The following is a 15,855-nucleotide window of genomic DNA, read 5'->3' on the forward strand; positions in this document are numbered from 1 at the left end:
TTTCTGCCTTCCTGGAATAATGCAACCATCTATCAAAAGAGCAGTAATTTCAACCATGTAATCAACAGTGAGTGTAAACTGGGTAAAATTTCAAAGTCTGGGAACATGTCCATCCTCCACTGGGATGTTTCTGGGAGACTGTTTGCTGGGACAGAGAGAACTCATGTCTGGCCAAGGACTCTGAGCATTAGGATGCATTTGGGCACCTGACCTCAAACCTACTGTCCGTGAACGTGAAGAAACCGTGAACTCACATTTTGTTCCACGAGAGCCTCCACGGTATACCCTTTCTCCGCCTGCAGGTACTTCTGATGAAACAGCTTCCCGTCAAATACATTCCAGGGCATGAAGTCACTCATCCTCCAGGGGAAGCCGCACGCGCTGTTGACCAAGACCAGAGTGGTGAGGCCGCGGACCAGGAGGGAGCCAAGCTGCACAGCTCGGGGGTCGATGTAATCAAGCTGTGGGGTGCAGACAGAGAACGAAAAGGAGGAGTCATGCACACGGGGATGTAGACACGCTGTACCTCGGCGCCGCATGGCAGCCACCTGGTGCTGTGCCCACCAGCCCCCTCGGGGAGCGCCGCTGACCACGGGGACATGAGGGGCAGCTGCATCACGAGTGTGCACGCTCATGTGCACATGCACCGTGCACACCCCAGACATTTGCCCAGGCCTGTGTGTACAACTCAGAACTGCCCCTTCACATGTCAAAGTTGCAGTCCACCAGGAAAATACTGCAAGTTCATCTGCTTCAGGTGTACCTGGAAAAACTTTCTTTAAAAGCAAAGCAAAGGAAGAGAAGCCAAGAGAGTACTGTTTGAGATACTGATGAGCTCACTGTATTCTTAAAAAGCACACTCAGTTGTTCTAATTAAAGTATTAATTATCTCAGAGGGCTGATGAGTGGATAACGTTTTACAAATTAAGTCATGCAAATATAAAGTATTTCTTTTTGTTGTCAAATCTACCCTGACATCACACATTCTCACTGTGCGTGGACAGAGCCATGTCCGCTTCTGGGATGTGGGGCCCATGCTGACTGCCCACATGTGAACGGATAACCTAGCATGTGTCCACCGAATCTCTCGGTGTCTGGCTGACCACCACGGCTCAAATTAAATAGTGGCTATTTTAAATGTCACTGCATATCCAATACAGTTTACAAAACCAAAATAAACCATGAAAGAAGTCACAGACGTTTTATCCCCTTTATAAGTAAGGGTTCACTTCACTTAAAATAAAACTGATCATCATTTAAAGAAAGTTATCATGAGGGCGCCTGGGTGGCTCAATTGGTTAAGCGACTGCCTTCGGCTCAGGTCATGATCCTGGAGTCCCGGGATCGAGTCCCACATCAGGCTCCCTGCTCAGCAGTGAGTCGGCTTCTCCCTCTGCCCCTCTTCCCTTTTGTGCTCTCTCTCTCAAAAAAAAAAAAAAAAAGTAATCATGAACTGTGATTATCCCAGAGTTAATCTAAGGTTTGTTTTGTTTTTTTATTAAAGACTTTACTTATTTAGAGAGCTCGAGAGAGCATGAGCAGGGGGAGCGGCGGGCAGAGGGAGAAGCAGGCTCCCCGCTGAGCAGGAAGCCTGACATGGGACTCGATCCCAGGACTCTGGGATTATGAGCTGAGCCCAAGGCAGACACTTCACTGACTGAGCCCCCCAGGTTTAATGAAAGTGTGTTTGTTGTACAGCACAGCTTCTTATACTGTCCTAAAAAGGGCAACCACGAAACAGGTTTGTGAGGCTGAGGGGGAGCTGACTGATGAGAAGTGGATGTCCTCACTCCTTCTGCTCTGCAGGCACCTGCAGGTGAGGCCTGTGCTGGCTGGCCGCTCCCCATCATGCTCCGTGCCCCACCTCTGGCCCTGCAGCACTCTCTGCCACCTCACTGTGCATCGAGCTCTTGCACTTCCCCAACTATACATGTGCTGTCACTGTCTAGAACTGCCCCGTCCTAGGGCTCAGGGTCACGTGTGGCTCAGCCCTCCTGTCTGGACAATGCACCACGGGATAACTGGACTCCAGAAGGTCCCATCTTCTCTACCTCCTCCTTGCAAACTTCAAGCAGCCCTGAGCTTCCCCACCCCGGCCCCATCACTGTGGGCCCTTGCCCCAGCGCTCAGACCACAGTGACTACTCGGTGTCAGACCAGCCTGTGGGAAAGGCGCCCTGATAACAGATGTGACGTATTTTTTCCGCGCGCTGGGGGCACGTCTCTAATTTGGTAGATTTTTCTGTAATGGAATCAATTCTTGTTCCTGTCTTGTGTTCATCACTTCTGTACCTACCTGTCTGTTTTAAAGTAAATTATAAAGGAGGTATACCAGCCCCAAAGCATGGATCCCATGTGCACCACGTGAATTTTCACGAACCGTGCAACCACCACTTAGGCCACAAAGCACATGCTGCTAGTATCACAGAAGCCCCTGCTGGCCTCCCTGTCACCCTCACTGCCCCCGAAAAGTAAGCTCTAACCACTCCAACTGTAGCTGGTTTTACACGCTTGTGAATTTACAGGAACCAATCAGGCAGCGTGTGTCCTGCTGTCTCTGGCTTCTTCGGGGGACACTCTTCGTGAGGCTCATCACACTGTGAGCAGCAGGGCTGCCCTCGCTGTCCTAGCGCACGCACCACACACGGGCTTTCCACAGCGAATGTTGGGATTCTATGCGTGACTCTGGGGATCACGGACAACTTTAAGTGGGGAGTCTTCTTTAAGGTAGATTCTTTCAGAAATGTTGTGCCTGTCTTGGAGAGATTTTGTATAGATTTTTGTTTTTTGCTGTTTCATGTTCTTTCTTTGCTGTTAGTGTAAACATAAAAAAAAACTGCAGGGTTATTTTTACTTGCTATTGTTCTATAGAATACATTTGGGTTGTATATGCTGACTCTGTATCTAGCACCTGTTAAGTCTGGTTACTAATTCTAAGGGCTGTGCTCTGTAGACATGATTTTCCACTTATACAATCATGCCATCTGTCAATGATGATAAGTTTTATTTCTTCTAAACCCTACGCCTTTTCTTTCTTTCCTCAGACTGCTCTTCTTGCCAAGGCTCCCAGTTCAACAGAAGTGCTGAAAGAAGGTACCCCTGACTCACTCCCACTCGAGAGGAAAATCCTTCAATATTGCACCATTAAGTATAATTTCTGCTATAGATTTTAATCTTTGCTACATTAAGGAAGTTGCCTTCTAGTCTGAGTTTACTGAGAGTTTTTATCATGAACAAGTACTGAATTTAACCATATAGTTTTTCTGCACCCATTAACAAAAACATACACTTTTTCTTATTTATTGTGTTATACCGAATCACACTGGTTTTCAAATGTTAAATCGACTTTCTATCAATTTTATGTATTGCCAGATTCAATCTGCTAACTTTTGTCTGGAAGTTTTGAATTTATTTTCATGAAACAGAATGGCCTCTAATTTTCATGTGTTCTCTGTCTTTGGTACCAAGGTTTTGCTGGATTTGTTAAGACAAGCTGGATTAATAACCCTGATGCTGCTTCTTCCTGAAGTTTAGGGCTGTTGGCCAGGAGCCATTGGGATTTGCATTTTCCTTCAGAGTCAATGTGTTCAGTAGATTTATAACCATTTAGATTCTCTATCTTCTCATTTCAGTCTTATTATGTTGTTTTTCAAGGAATATGTTCATTTTACCTAACCATCCAAATTTACTGGTATAGTGTGGTTCCTAATATCCTCTGATTCTCTCTTTTCAAAAAAGTTTTTTTTTTTTTTTTTTTTAAGATTTTATTTATTTGACAGAGAGAGACACAGCGAGAGAGGGAACACAAGCAGGGGGAGTGGGAGAGGGAGAGGCAGTCTTCTCGCAGAGCAGGGAGCCCGATGCGGGGCTCGATCCCAGGACCCTGGGATCATGACCTAAGCTGAAGGCAGACGCTTAACGACTGAGCCACCCAGGTGCCCCTAAAAAATTGTTTTCTTTATTTTAGAGAGTGAGCGAGCAAATGAGTGAGGAGAAGGGCAGAGGGTGAGGGAGACTCTCAAGCAGTCTCCATGCTGACTCCTCTCACCATGACCTGAGCCAAAACCAAGAGTCGGACACTTAAGCGACTCAGCCACACAGGACAGTTAATATGCCAGGCTTTGCTGGCCTTGTATAGTCTCTGTTGAATGTTCTTCTTTTTTAGAAACAACACTTTAAAAATATAAAAACCATTCTTAGCTTGCAGGACGGTACAAAAACAGGCTGTGGGCTGGATTTGGCCCACAGGGCCATTGTGTGCTGAGCCCTGTTCTCAAGTCTGCCACAGTAGGGTTTCTCTTTGCCATCCTGCCAATCTTCGTTTCAAATATTTCTGAAGCTGCCCATGCACACTTGACCCAGTTAGAGAGTCACTGGCACGCTCCTGGTGCTGACCATCACCCTCTCTCTAGTGAGGATCCCCACTGGAAGTCCACTTTTTCTCATCTAGTCACAACCGGCTCCTTAGGGTGAGTGCACAGTGCACCTTGCCCTCATCTTCCAGCATCCTGGCGTCTCTCCACCTTAGACGTGTGTCTCGTAGGCAGCACGTGGTTGGTTCGGGTTTCTTATTTTGCAATGACAACAGATCCACAGGAAGCTGCAAAGGTTGTATGGAAGGTCCCACAGATGCACCCTCATCCCCCGCAGTGCTAACATCCTACATTCCACAGTGCAGCATCAAGACCAGGAGACGGGTCCTTCCACATGCACGGACATGTGTGATGTCACACACACCACCTGGCTAACCATCACTACCACCGTCAGATACGGAGCCTCCCTTGTGCAGAGCCATGCCCTGCCCCAGCCTCCATCTCTCCAACCGTGGCATTCTGGGAGTGTAGCCGTGTGGGGACTGGCTTCCTCATTCAGCACAACCCCCTGAGATCTGCTCATGCTGCTGTGTGTGTCGGGCCCTCCCTCTCATGGCTGGCCCCACCCCACAGTGTGGACGGGCCAGCTGGTGTGAGCGTTTGCCTAGTTAAAGACATTGTTCTTGTTCCCAGCTCCTGCTGTCACATGTGCAGCTGCTGGGAACGCTCACGTCCAGGTCTGGGGTGAGCAGAAGTCTTCACTTCCGCGGGAAAAAGGCCCAGGAGGGGGACTGTTGAGGCATGCGGTAAGTGCATGCTTAGCTTCCTAGGGAGCTGACGCACCTATAGCCAAAGCGCTCCCACCGCCGCGTAGGAGACTGGTGTGCAAGCACCCATCCTCCTCGAGGGGCCTGCCGCTGTCACGGGGTGCGGTCTGGGCTGCTCTGCACCCGGCCCCTCACCACAGCTTTAATGAACGCTGAACAACCTTCCACATGCTTGTTTGCCAAACATCTTTTTCAGTGAAATGTCTGTTTACGTCTTTTGCCCACTTTTTAAGCGGACTGTTTGGTTTTTACTACTGAGTTTTGAGACTCCTTATATTTTCTACTTACAAGACCTTTGTCAGACATGTTGGCAAATATTTTCTCCCATTCAGTAGCTTGTTGTTTCCTCATTTTTACAGACCAAATGTTTTTAATTTTGATGAAGTCCAACTTACTACTTTTTTTCTTTTATGGATCATGCTTTTGATGTGAAACCTAAGAACCCTTTACGTAGCCCTAGATTCCAAAGTTTTCTATTTTTTACCCAGAAGTTCTACAGTGGTACATTTTGCATTTAGCTGGGTGTTCTACTTAAGTTAATCTTTTGCATGAGTGGCAAGGTTAAGAGTCCTTTTTTTGTCTGTGATTGTGCAACTGCTCCAGCACCACCTGTTGACAAGACTTCTGTGCTTCATCAAAATCGGGGGGCGGAACCCGTGCGGTCCTCTGCCTCCGTCCCACTGACGCGTGTGTCCGACCCTCGGCCAATCCAGTCTCGATTAGTTCCGTAACAAGCTACATTATCAGCCATATTAACCAGCATTATTCCTCCCGTGTCATTCCTTCTCTTCAGAACTGTTTTGGCTGTATTTTACTACTTCTGCTCTTCCATACAAATTTTAGAATAATCTTGTCATATCAGCAGCAACCAAAAATCCTTGCTGGGGTTTTGCTAGGAATTGTCCATCGGTTTGGAGAGAAGGGACCTCTCCATTGTGTAGAGACTTGGGAGTCCGTGAGCACGACGTGTCTGTCTGTCCATGAACTCAAGCTTCTTCCGACTCCCTTCCCCAGCACTTTGTAATTCTCGGCACACAGATACTATACCTGTCTGTTAGGTTATACCTTGGTAATTCATTTTTGTGGAACAATTTTAGTGGTGTTATCTTTTAAGCTTAATATATAGAGATGCAATTGTGGTCTTTTTGTTTGTTTTTACGTTGATCTTCAGCCTGAGATCTTGCTGAACACTTACTAGCTCTAGGAGTTTTGTGATGGATTCCTTGGGATTATCTGTGATTCTAGAGAATCATGTCATCTGCAAACTGGGACCGTCTTTCTGTCCCTCTTCTGTCCCTTGGTGATCTGCAGGCCTTTTAGTTCCTTTCCCTGCCTCAGGGCACAGGCCACACCTGCTGGCTCCGTGCTCTCGAGAGGGGTGGTGCGAGCAGATATACCGGCCTTAGTCTCCGCCTCAGGGGGAGGCATGCAGCCTTTCTCTGGTATGCATGATGTCAGCTGCAGGGGATTTTGGAGATATTCTTTATCGAGCTGAAGAAGGCCCCTTCTATTCCTATTCTTTGAGGTTTCATCACGAATGGGTACTGAATTTTGTGAAATGTTTTTTTCCGAATACCTGATATGATCCTGTGATTTTTCCTCATTAGCCAATGAGAGAATTACATAGACAGGTTTTTGAATTCTGAATCAGCCATGCATCCCGGCAATGAACAATCCCACTTGGTCATGGTGTATACTTTTTACATACTGCTTGGTTTGATCTGCTAACATTTTGTTAAGGATTTCTGTATCTATGTTCATGAGGGACACTGGCCTGACATGTTCTTTTTTTTGTAATTCATTTATGTGGTTTTGGTATCAGGGTAATACTGGTCTCATCTTCTTATATTTTCTGGAAGACAATGTGTAGAATTGGCATTAATTCTTTGAATGCTGATAAATGATCCAGGGAAACCAACCGGGTTACAGGTGTATTCTGGAGAGTTTAAAAAAAAAAAACTATGAATGAAACTTCCTTAACGGTGATCTAGCTGTCTAAAATCTATTAGATAATGGGTGGATTGCAGCCACTTGTGCTTTGGGGGGATCTAGTCCACTACATCTAAGTGGCTGAATTTGTGTGTGTGCAAATTTGTGTGTGCGCAAAGCTTTCTGTTGACCCCTGTGCTCTTCGCAGGGTCTGCGGCGACACCCTGTCTACTCCTGACTGTGGCCAATTATGTTTTCTCCTTTCTTACCAGGCAAACACGCTGGAGCAAAAGTGGTGCCCAATGCTTGGCTAACCTTCCCGGACTTCTGTTTTCTACAGTCTTGACTCTGTAATTCTTTATGACCCTTTTAGCCATCTGATACTTAAGAGATTTATTTTTTTTAAACATATTTTTTAGGTTTTCTCTTTTGTTTTCAACATGAAAATCCATCTGGACTACCTCAGTCTCCCACTCCTGAAGGCAGCCCCAGCACACTTTGTCTCCTCAGCCAGGGGTCTCAACATTTTCATATCATAAATATTTGTGGCAGTCTAGTGAAACCTATGGATTCTTTCTCTGAATAACATTAAATAGATACAATAAAATAATAGGCTTATAAAAGAATTAATTATAATGAAGTACAGTTTAAAAAAAAATTTTTTTTTTTTTAAAGATTTTATTTATTTGACAGAGACACAGAGAGAGGGAACACAAGCAGGGGGAGTGGGAGAGGGAGAAGCAGGCTTCCCGCAGAGCAGGGAGCCCGATGCGGGGCTCGATCGCAGGACCCTGGGACCATGACCTGAGCCGAAGGCAGACGCTCAACAACTGAGCCACCCAGGTGCCCCTAAAAAATCATAAATTTATGATATAGGAATTTACCCACTTCTTTGTATATCTTTAAATAATAGGGCAGCGGGTGTAGTAACTAATCTGGAGACAAGGATGACAGGAAAGGACACACACGGATCTCTCCAACTGTGAGGTGACATCGGATCCTCCGTGATCCCTACTGGTGACATGGCCACAGCTGCTGCTATTATTACTAGGATTTGTGGACTCTCTTGTAAAGGAAAGGATGAATTTCAGTTAGAAGTTGGTGAAAATAAAGATGTATTTTTTCCTGTTCCAGTCCATACACTCTCATTTCAAGAATCCTTACAATTATATCCCATGTACACCAGCAATTCTGGGCATGACAAAAATAAACACGCGCGGTGGCAGGTGAGCACTTTAAATAGACAGGCCATAAGCCTGAGACCGGCACTTGCTTTCCTTATACTCAGGCAGTCTTTGCAGGAGGGTTTGCCAAGTGTGTTCATTGAGGGTACTCCCACCAACAGACATGGGCACTTTTGGAACCGCTAGCACAGTTTTAATTATCAGGTGCTAAAAATAAACTCTAAACCAAGAAAAACACAATAAACCAGAAATAAAGTCAGTGTCTTGAAGGGCTGGATGTGTAGATAATTTCATTTCTCAAACACAATCACGTCCCTTTGGATTCCAACTTTCGAGGTTAACTGTTCTGTTCTCAGGGCTTTCTCTGCTGCCCAGAACGGGCCATGCCCTCTGGCGTGAGGGCTCAGGAAATGCCACGTGAGCCCTGAGAGACGGCGCACACAGCAGGTGGTACTGAAGTAGGAAACTTCCTTCTCCTCCCTGGGGTGCCCACAGCCACACTGTCCCCCTGTGAACAGCCCCCGTCCCTCTCCCTCCCCATGTTCCCCACCCCTCCAGGCACCCCTGACGGGAGGGGTGTCTCACCCTCTCTGGCCTCAGTGCTGCCCCGCTTCTCTTCAGAAGCTGCTCTAGGTTCAAGTCCAACATGAATGTCCTCACCCTTTCTCCGGACGGCCCCGCCGTGCTTGGGCGCTCTGCCCCTTACGCACCCGCCTCCTCTCCAAGCTCTCTGCCATCCTTCATGAGGGTGTTCTCAGGACTCCTAGCTGACTTCCTTTTGCTACAATCCCAATGGGTTCATGTTTCCCAAATCCAGCTCCAATGCCAACTCTCCCCAAGCTTCCGGCTTGTAGGACCCACTGTCCAGACACACATCGCACATGGGACCCTCCCCAAACTGAGCTCTTTATGTCTCACCTCGGACACCCAAACTAGGAAGATGGGATCCCCACACCTGGGTCCTCCACCTCGGCCTGTAAGCATTCCCTGAACCCTACCAAGCCTGCCTCCTGGACACGTCTCACCTTCCTGTGGCAGCCCCCGCACCCTTGTGCTAGGCCCCTCGCCAGACCCAGTCCGTCCCCACTCTGTGACCTGTTTGGACCGGCACATGTGGCCCTCGGAGGGCTGCCTGTCACTCTGCTGCCGGGGGCCCCCCACACACACACATGCAGGGGAGTCCCAGCTGTGACCAGAGCCACCTTCTCAGTCTCTAAGCTGCACAATGAACCCCCAGCTAATTTCTCTGCTCCCTTCTGAGGCACTCCTGTCCTTACCCTATTCTCACCTCAGTTCCATCAAATTCCAGCCCAGGGGCAAATGCCTGGAGGAGAAGGGGACAGGAATGCCCTCCCACCCCAGGAGGCCTGCTCACCACAGTCACACTCCCGCTGAACCCACCCTCCTGGGATCACCTCCTTCCCTTTCCTGAGCACCCAGGACAGGTCTGACAGAGTCAGCGTTCTGATTGCTACTGAATGAGTGAGTCTGCTGCTTAAATACCAGAACATCATATACAGTGTATTTACTTCTCCATCAACTGCTGATGCCCTTCAAACGGACGGGCAGAGGGTCTCTATTAGGGGAGTGGGCTGACTCCATGTCACAGCATGATGCTCATGTACAAGGACACAATCATGGCCTTCCTGTGTACGTGCCATGTGACACAGGGCACGCTGTGGGTCCATACACGCGAGGCCACAGTAGGCCCAGGCCAAGGCGCACGCTGTTAAGACCAGCGCACACTCCTGACAGCTGTGTACCAGCTGCCATTCTAGAACTATCTAGAACCACCTAGAACCTAGACCCTGCTGTCCATATGTGTGCACGCGATGAGTGCTCCACAGTGAGCTCCCCGTTTGGAGTGATGCTGAAATAGCAAACTCCAAGCCGGGGCACTGCTCACAGCAATGGCCACACAGTGGACAGGCTCCACACTAACAGCTTAAGTGCAGCTCAGGAGTGGCCCAGGTACCGCAGCTGCTGCAGGAAGAGCCAAAGCTGGGAGTCCGCCATTCCAGCCAAGGGACTGTGAACCATCGTGTACCTTCTGCGGGGCCCAGTGGTCTCGCTGGGTGCTCATGAGTTGCACATGCACTGCGGACGTGTAGGTCCTGCCCTCAAGGAACTGAAGTATAACGGAATAAAGACAGAATTTACACCAGAACATGACCTACTCATGTCCTCCAAAAGCCCTTCAAAAGCAAAGCTCTCTAACTGCTTGAAAAGTCACGATGTGCTGCAAGGACAGAGGAGAGGAAAGGTAACACGGTGCTATCCGGCAGAGTTCCTCCCGGAGACCACTCGGTCCCACTGTCCAGACACACGGCACTATGCACTGACGGATGGGAACCAGAACATTTGCTCTTGAAAAATAAACAACCCTAAATGACGTTAGAATGTGCTGAACTCAGAGTCGGCATTTTCTTTAAGTGAAAACAAAGCCTCAGCTACGAACACCATCCCCAGTGGCCCTGTCAGCGACAGTCGGGAACCTGTCAGGTCCTGGTGGTGCCACTGAGGAAATGCGTCCCACCTCAGGCAAAGTGAGTAGCTGGAACGGAGCCCCTGGGGGCCCCCCTGGTTCACCCCACTTCCTCAATATACTGACTTCCCCCTTTAGGCTCAGGTGAGCTACATTGGTCATGCTGTGCCCCATCTCACAGCTTCCAAGTAACTCACCCTTCACTGCCCCACCCCGGAGAAGTGAACATGTAACCACGCCAAAGCAGGTGAAACCACCAATGCAGGAATCTGGTCTCGAGCCCAGTTATGCTGTCCTGGGGTCACAGGATGGAGTGACATCGCCAGTGCTTTAGGGAACTTTTAGTTCAAGAAACTGTGGGGCCATTAATTCAGTTTCCTAAACATAGCTTTCTTCTCCCCCCACCCCCCAACTCCACCATGCACGCTCTCTCTTTTTTTTGGAAGGGAGGGAGGGGCAGAGGGAGACAGAGAATCCCAAGCAGACTCCACACTCAGCATGGAGCCAACACAGGGCTCGATCTCATGATCCCAAGACCACGACCTGAGCCAAAATCAAGAGTCGGACGCCCAACTGACAGAGTCGCCCAGGCGCCCCCCGCCCTCCCTGGCTCTAAATATAAGCAAGGGTAGAAAACCCCGGGAGATCAAGGGGCACACAGCACTTGGAGGTACAGGTAGCGCTGGTGCTGGGGCCTGAGACCCTTGGCTAGTTCACTCGACTGGGCAAACACCACATGCATTCCTAGCAATGTGCTCATGTTAGGTGTTTTCCCTGCACTTCTCTGTGTCCGGGAGACAGAAAATAGTATTTCTCAGCCATGTCCACCTTGTGATTTTACTTTTCTAATTATAATGTAAGGTTTCAGAGAACAGACCATAACTTTCCTCCTTGACAAGTCTGTTAAGGAAGAGGCTGGCTGAAGACACTCAGAAAACAGAATGGAGAGACTGGGGCTTGTGGAAGCTTGATGACCAAGATCAATTCCCCTGTCACTCAGTGAACAGAGAAAACCACGAATTTATGCTAACTGGGTTCAGGGGAAAGCAGAGCATGTTCATAGGCTATAGGACTGACATCTGAAGCTCTGAGGTTATCTTCTAGCAAGAGAAATTCAATAGCAGCTCTTCTTCTCCCCCAAAGAAGTGGCACTGAGGGGAGACCCGGGGGACCCCCAGTCGGCATGGCAGAAAGCTGGGTCTGGCTCGAGGCTCGGAGTCACCGGTGAGCAGGAACCAATTCCATGAGGCTAACAGGTGCAGCTTTACCAAAGACAAGCAACCCATATTTTAGAAATAGTTAGGTGCTTTGGAATTAAGAAAAGGATGAGCCGAGCCCTCCAAGATTCCTGCCCACATGATGAAGCATCTGATGGGGACTCAGAAACTGGAAAAACCAGTACCAATGTTCCAAAGCTTCACGGGAAATACTGAACGGTAAACAGCTCAACTGAATGGTGTTCGTCTTAATGCCAAAGAAGGTCCATTAACTGGGGCTTATTGGCAGTTATGCAAAATGCATTTAAATGGAACAAAAACTACCATTCTTGGCAAGCTGCAGCCCTTGAGCCAACTTAAACTCAGCTTCAGCTAGGGCTTCACCAGAGCAACTGTCCCATGAGCACGTGGAATCCCAAACAGGGTGAGGAGAGCACTAGTAAACAAAACGACAAGAAACGGAAGTTTGGAGGTCAGATTTCAGAGGTTCTATGCTCACTGGTAAGGTCCCCTGGTTGCAGTGAGGCATAATTGTACAAAGTAACCCTCAGGGGCACTGCGTGAACCTCAACAGGCAGGTGCAGGATCCACTCACGCCCAGCTGTTCCTCGGCCCTCCTGAGTTGGGACAGTTGGCAGGTCCTGGAAACACGGCCAGGTCTGCCTGACCCACATGGGAGCCTCTGAGAACCCAGAGAAGGTTCAGTGTGTCAGGCTTGTCACTGTGCGTGGTGACACCTGTCACCAAGGCCACTCACCGTGCACACGGCGGGACTTTGAAAACAGTTGTTGACTATACACTTGAAACTATAGTTATGGTTCAATAAAAAGAATAAAAATAGTTGTTGAGTTTACATGTAAACAAATGAGGATACATGGAGACTGCCTGCTTCCCCCAATGCACAGGGCAGGGGTGGGAAGAATGAACGCTGTGCTGGGGACAGCAGCAGGGCCAACCCTTCCACGGTGCCTGTCTTGAGATGTCACGTACATTCACATCCGGGGCCACGTTCGTGTCCCATCACTGTGTGAGAGGTGCTCTCTGGACGTGCACAGACGTCTGCACAGAGGAGCAGGACAGAGCAGGACAGCAGGTGCTCGGGGCCCCAGGGCTCTCGTGCACAGGGTCTGGCTGGCGGCAGCACCCTGGACGCAACCTGCAGAGAAATACTCTCTCCACCCTGCTGAGCTGCTATCCTAGGAGTGCGGGTGTCAGCAGGTCTGGGGGCTCGAAGCTCCACCTGGCTCGGGCCCAACCGTTCTCACGTGCTGCCCTCCTGACACGCACCTGAGGTTCAGAACTGACCATCATGTACAGCAGACAAGAAGAACAACTTCTCTATGTTTTCTGACGGCTTATGGAAGGGACCCAAGAGCAGAGAACAGGAGAGAAAGCACAACTGAGTGTAGAGCTGTGTCGACGGGAACACATTCAGGTGCCTGAGGAAACCATTATGGGAACCACACAGCACGTGAGCGTCCTGCGGCGCGGCCTCCTGCTGCCACGGGCAAGAACACCACTGACCACTCTGCTCACCCCGTCCCCTCTCCAGACTGAGCCATGGAGCCTGCAGGGCATCCCACACCATCCTACGGCTCCAAAGATGGGCTCAGCCAAACTGCCACCTGTTGCCCCTCCTAGAGCATCGCACATCAGGGCAGCACGTCTGCCTCTGCGGCAACCCCATCAGACCCACAACCACCACGAGATTATATGATTCTGCTCACAAGTGTAAAATGACAGAAAGAACCAGGTTTAAAAGAATGATAAAAAGACTAATCTTTGCAAGAAACTAGTGACATAATATTTGAACTATTAGCCATAATTCACCTAAGACATCCCACAATCAATACACTTGAGCAACAGAGTAAAATCATCAAGTTCTGGCTCCTGACTTTCCTAAGTCTGGTCCCTGGGAGAACTTCAGAGGCTCCGATCTACCACAGGCATGAAGCGTCGGCACAAGAGCGAGGAGACGGGACCCCCTGGGTCACGAAGAAGAGGGGCCCAGACGGCCCCCGCACCCTCAGCAGTGCATGAGCTCTACCTGACACCCACGCCCTGTGGGTGTGGGAGCAGCAGGGGGCCAGGGGTAGAGAGAGTGCGACAATGACATCTCAGGGACACCCTTCCCCCCAAGCCCTGGTGCACTCCTGCCAACCTGTGGAAGGGGGTTTGAAAAAGAAAAGTAAGGTGGAAATCATATCCTGAGATTTGTTTCTGCTACAGAAAAATAAATTTTATTTGAAGAGTCTTATTCATGAAGGCAGAATACTTCTACAAGCACTCTAGCCTAAACATAAATACAGCGACTGATGAAAGTATTAAGCAAATCAACATCTGAGTACTGACAATGCAAAGATTCTATCAAAGTTATAAAAGATTCTGTTTCCACCCTCAAGTAACTGTGGATATATTTCCATTCATGGAAATAACACTAGCTGAGGACCTGCTAAATTGCCAGAAAGTGCAGGTACCAGAGAAGATACAAGTGTGAGTGAGGCCAAGTGTGTGGTCCTGAGGAGCGCAAACCCCAGGAGAGGGGACAGGCGTCCTCAAGCAGAAGACAAGGGATGCTCAGAGGGAGAGGAAGGGGACGGGCCCTGAAGCAGATCTGGGGACACCGGTGAGGCGTCCCGTGGCACGCAGGTAACGGCCACATGTGGGTATCGAGGAGCAAGTGCAGGTCCTTCCAGTGGGGAAAGGGATCCCTTTGTGGAAGGCTTACAGAGGAGGCAGTGAGGCCACGGCCCAGCGTGAAACCTCCAGGCGCCAGTCCTTCGCCTCTGCCCCAGCTGCAAGCGACGGGCAGAGGGGAGGCCAGAGGCTAGTTTCAAAGTCCCAGGGAGAAGTGCAGCGACAGCAGAGGACAAAGGGAGGGGACTGAAGCCCAAACCTGCACACAGCTTTTCGATCTGAAGCTCCACAGCTGCGAATGGTACCCGAACGCACACAGGAGCCTCCTCTGGGCGCTGCTGGCGTGAGCGTCTGTGTAGACCCATGGCCAGCAACCAGGCTCCACCCCGAGGCCACCCGCCAGCACTGGCGGACGCTACATGGGCAGACAAGCAAGGCTGCGCACCAAGCAGCGTCACTGACAAAGGAGGCAGGGGCCCAGGTCTGGCCTGCCATGCTCTATGCTTCAACTCTGCAGGTGACTCATGCCACTCTCTTCCTCAAAGGCAAGTCAGCTGTGGGGCATCCGGCAGGGCACATGAATCGTTCTGGAGTCAGAGAGCGCCCCTGAGAACTTCCACGAGGCATCCCACCTGCTATCCTGAGCAAGACCAACGTGTCCTCACTGAATGTGGTTCCCAGAACAACTTGGAGGGTAGTTGTGGGCCTCGAGGACTTCTCTCAGGGCTCTGCTAAGTGCAAGGGACAAAGCACAGGAAAGGCACCAGAGTCATGCCCGGGTCAGGCGGTGGCCTGCAACTCTCCAGTGTCACGAGAGCCCTCTCCTGTTCCTCCACAATGTGCCTGCTCACTGGAGCTCATATCCTCCAAATCTCACACCGGGGACACACAGTGTGACACGTGTAACCAGGATCACAGGGCCACAGGCACAGGAAGTGACACGGGCATCAGCTGTCAGATTTGGGAGGGGCAGCTGGGCCCCAGAGAGCATCCTCTCTTCCTCCCAGGCGCACGATGACCTTCTGCCTGCAGACGCTGGGGAAGAGCACTTCCAAGTCCTATGTGTGCGCACGGATAAGACTGAGGCTCAGACCAGGTCTGCACCTGTTTTCTTGGCATGTTGATCCCCTTTACTCCATCTGGGGAGTCCATCGTCATCTTCTGTGCTTAGAGGTCAACTTTAAAAGTCTACTAGCAGTTTGAATAGACTCTACATCTACTATTCATTCATTCATTAACTTTTCGAGTGCCTAATTATAAAAGC

At 49.7% G+C, this 15,855-nt stretch overlaps 1 protein-coding gene and 1 long non-coding RNA gene across 6 annotated transcripts in view; one reads left to right on the forward strand and one right to left on the reverse strand.

The window, feature by feature from the left end:
• Nucleotides 1-15,855, reverse strand: part of FAM120B (family with sequence similarity 120B) — a 98,972-nt gene that overhangs the window by 29,451 nt on the left and 53,666 nt on the right. For all 5 annotated transcript variants that reach the window (XM_027602036.1, XM_027602034.2, XM_027602033.2 and 2 more), the window contains one exon: nucleotides 255-461. In XM_027602036.1, the coding sequence (XP_027457837.1) occupies nucleotides 255-461 (207 nt within the window). The remainder of the gene's footprint in view (nucleotides 1-254; nucleotides 462-15,855) is intronic.
• On the forward strand, nucleotides 5,018-8,195 carry LOC113926726. The gene is made up of 3 exons (XR_003521407.1): nucleotides 5,018-5,118; nucleotides 7,341-7,418; nucleotides 7,982-8,195. It is a non-coding gene; the product is annotated as an uncharacterized LOC113926726 (long non-coding RNA).

The sequence above is a fragment of the Zalophus californianus genome, chromosome 7 (assembly GCF_009762305.2).
Source record: "Zalophus californianus isolate mZalCal1 chromosome 7, mZalCal1.pri.v2, whole genome shotgun sequence".
NCBI lineage: Eukaryota > Metazoa > Chordata > Mammalia > Carnivora > Otariidae > Zalophus > Zalophus californianus.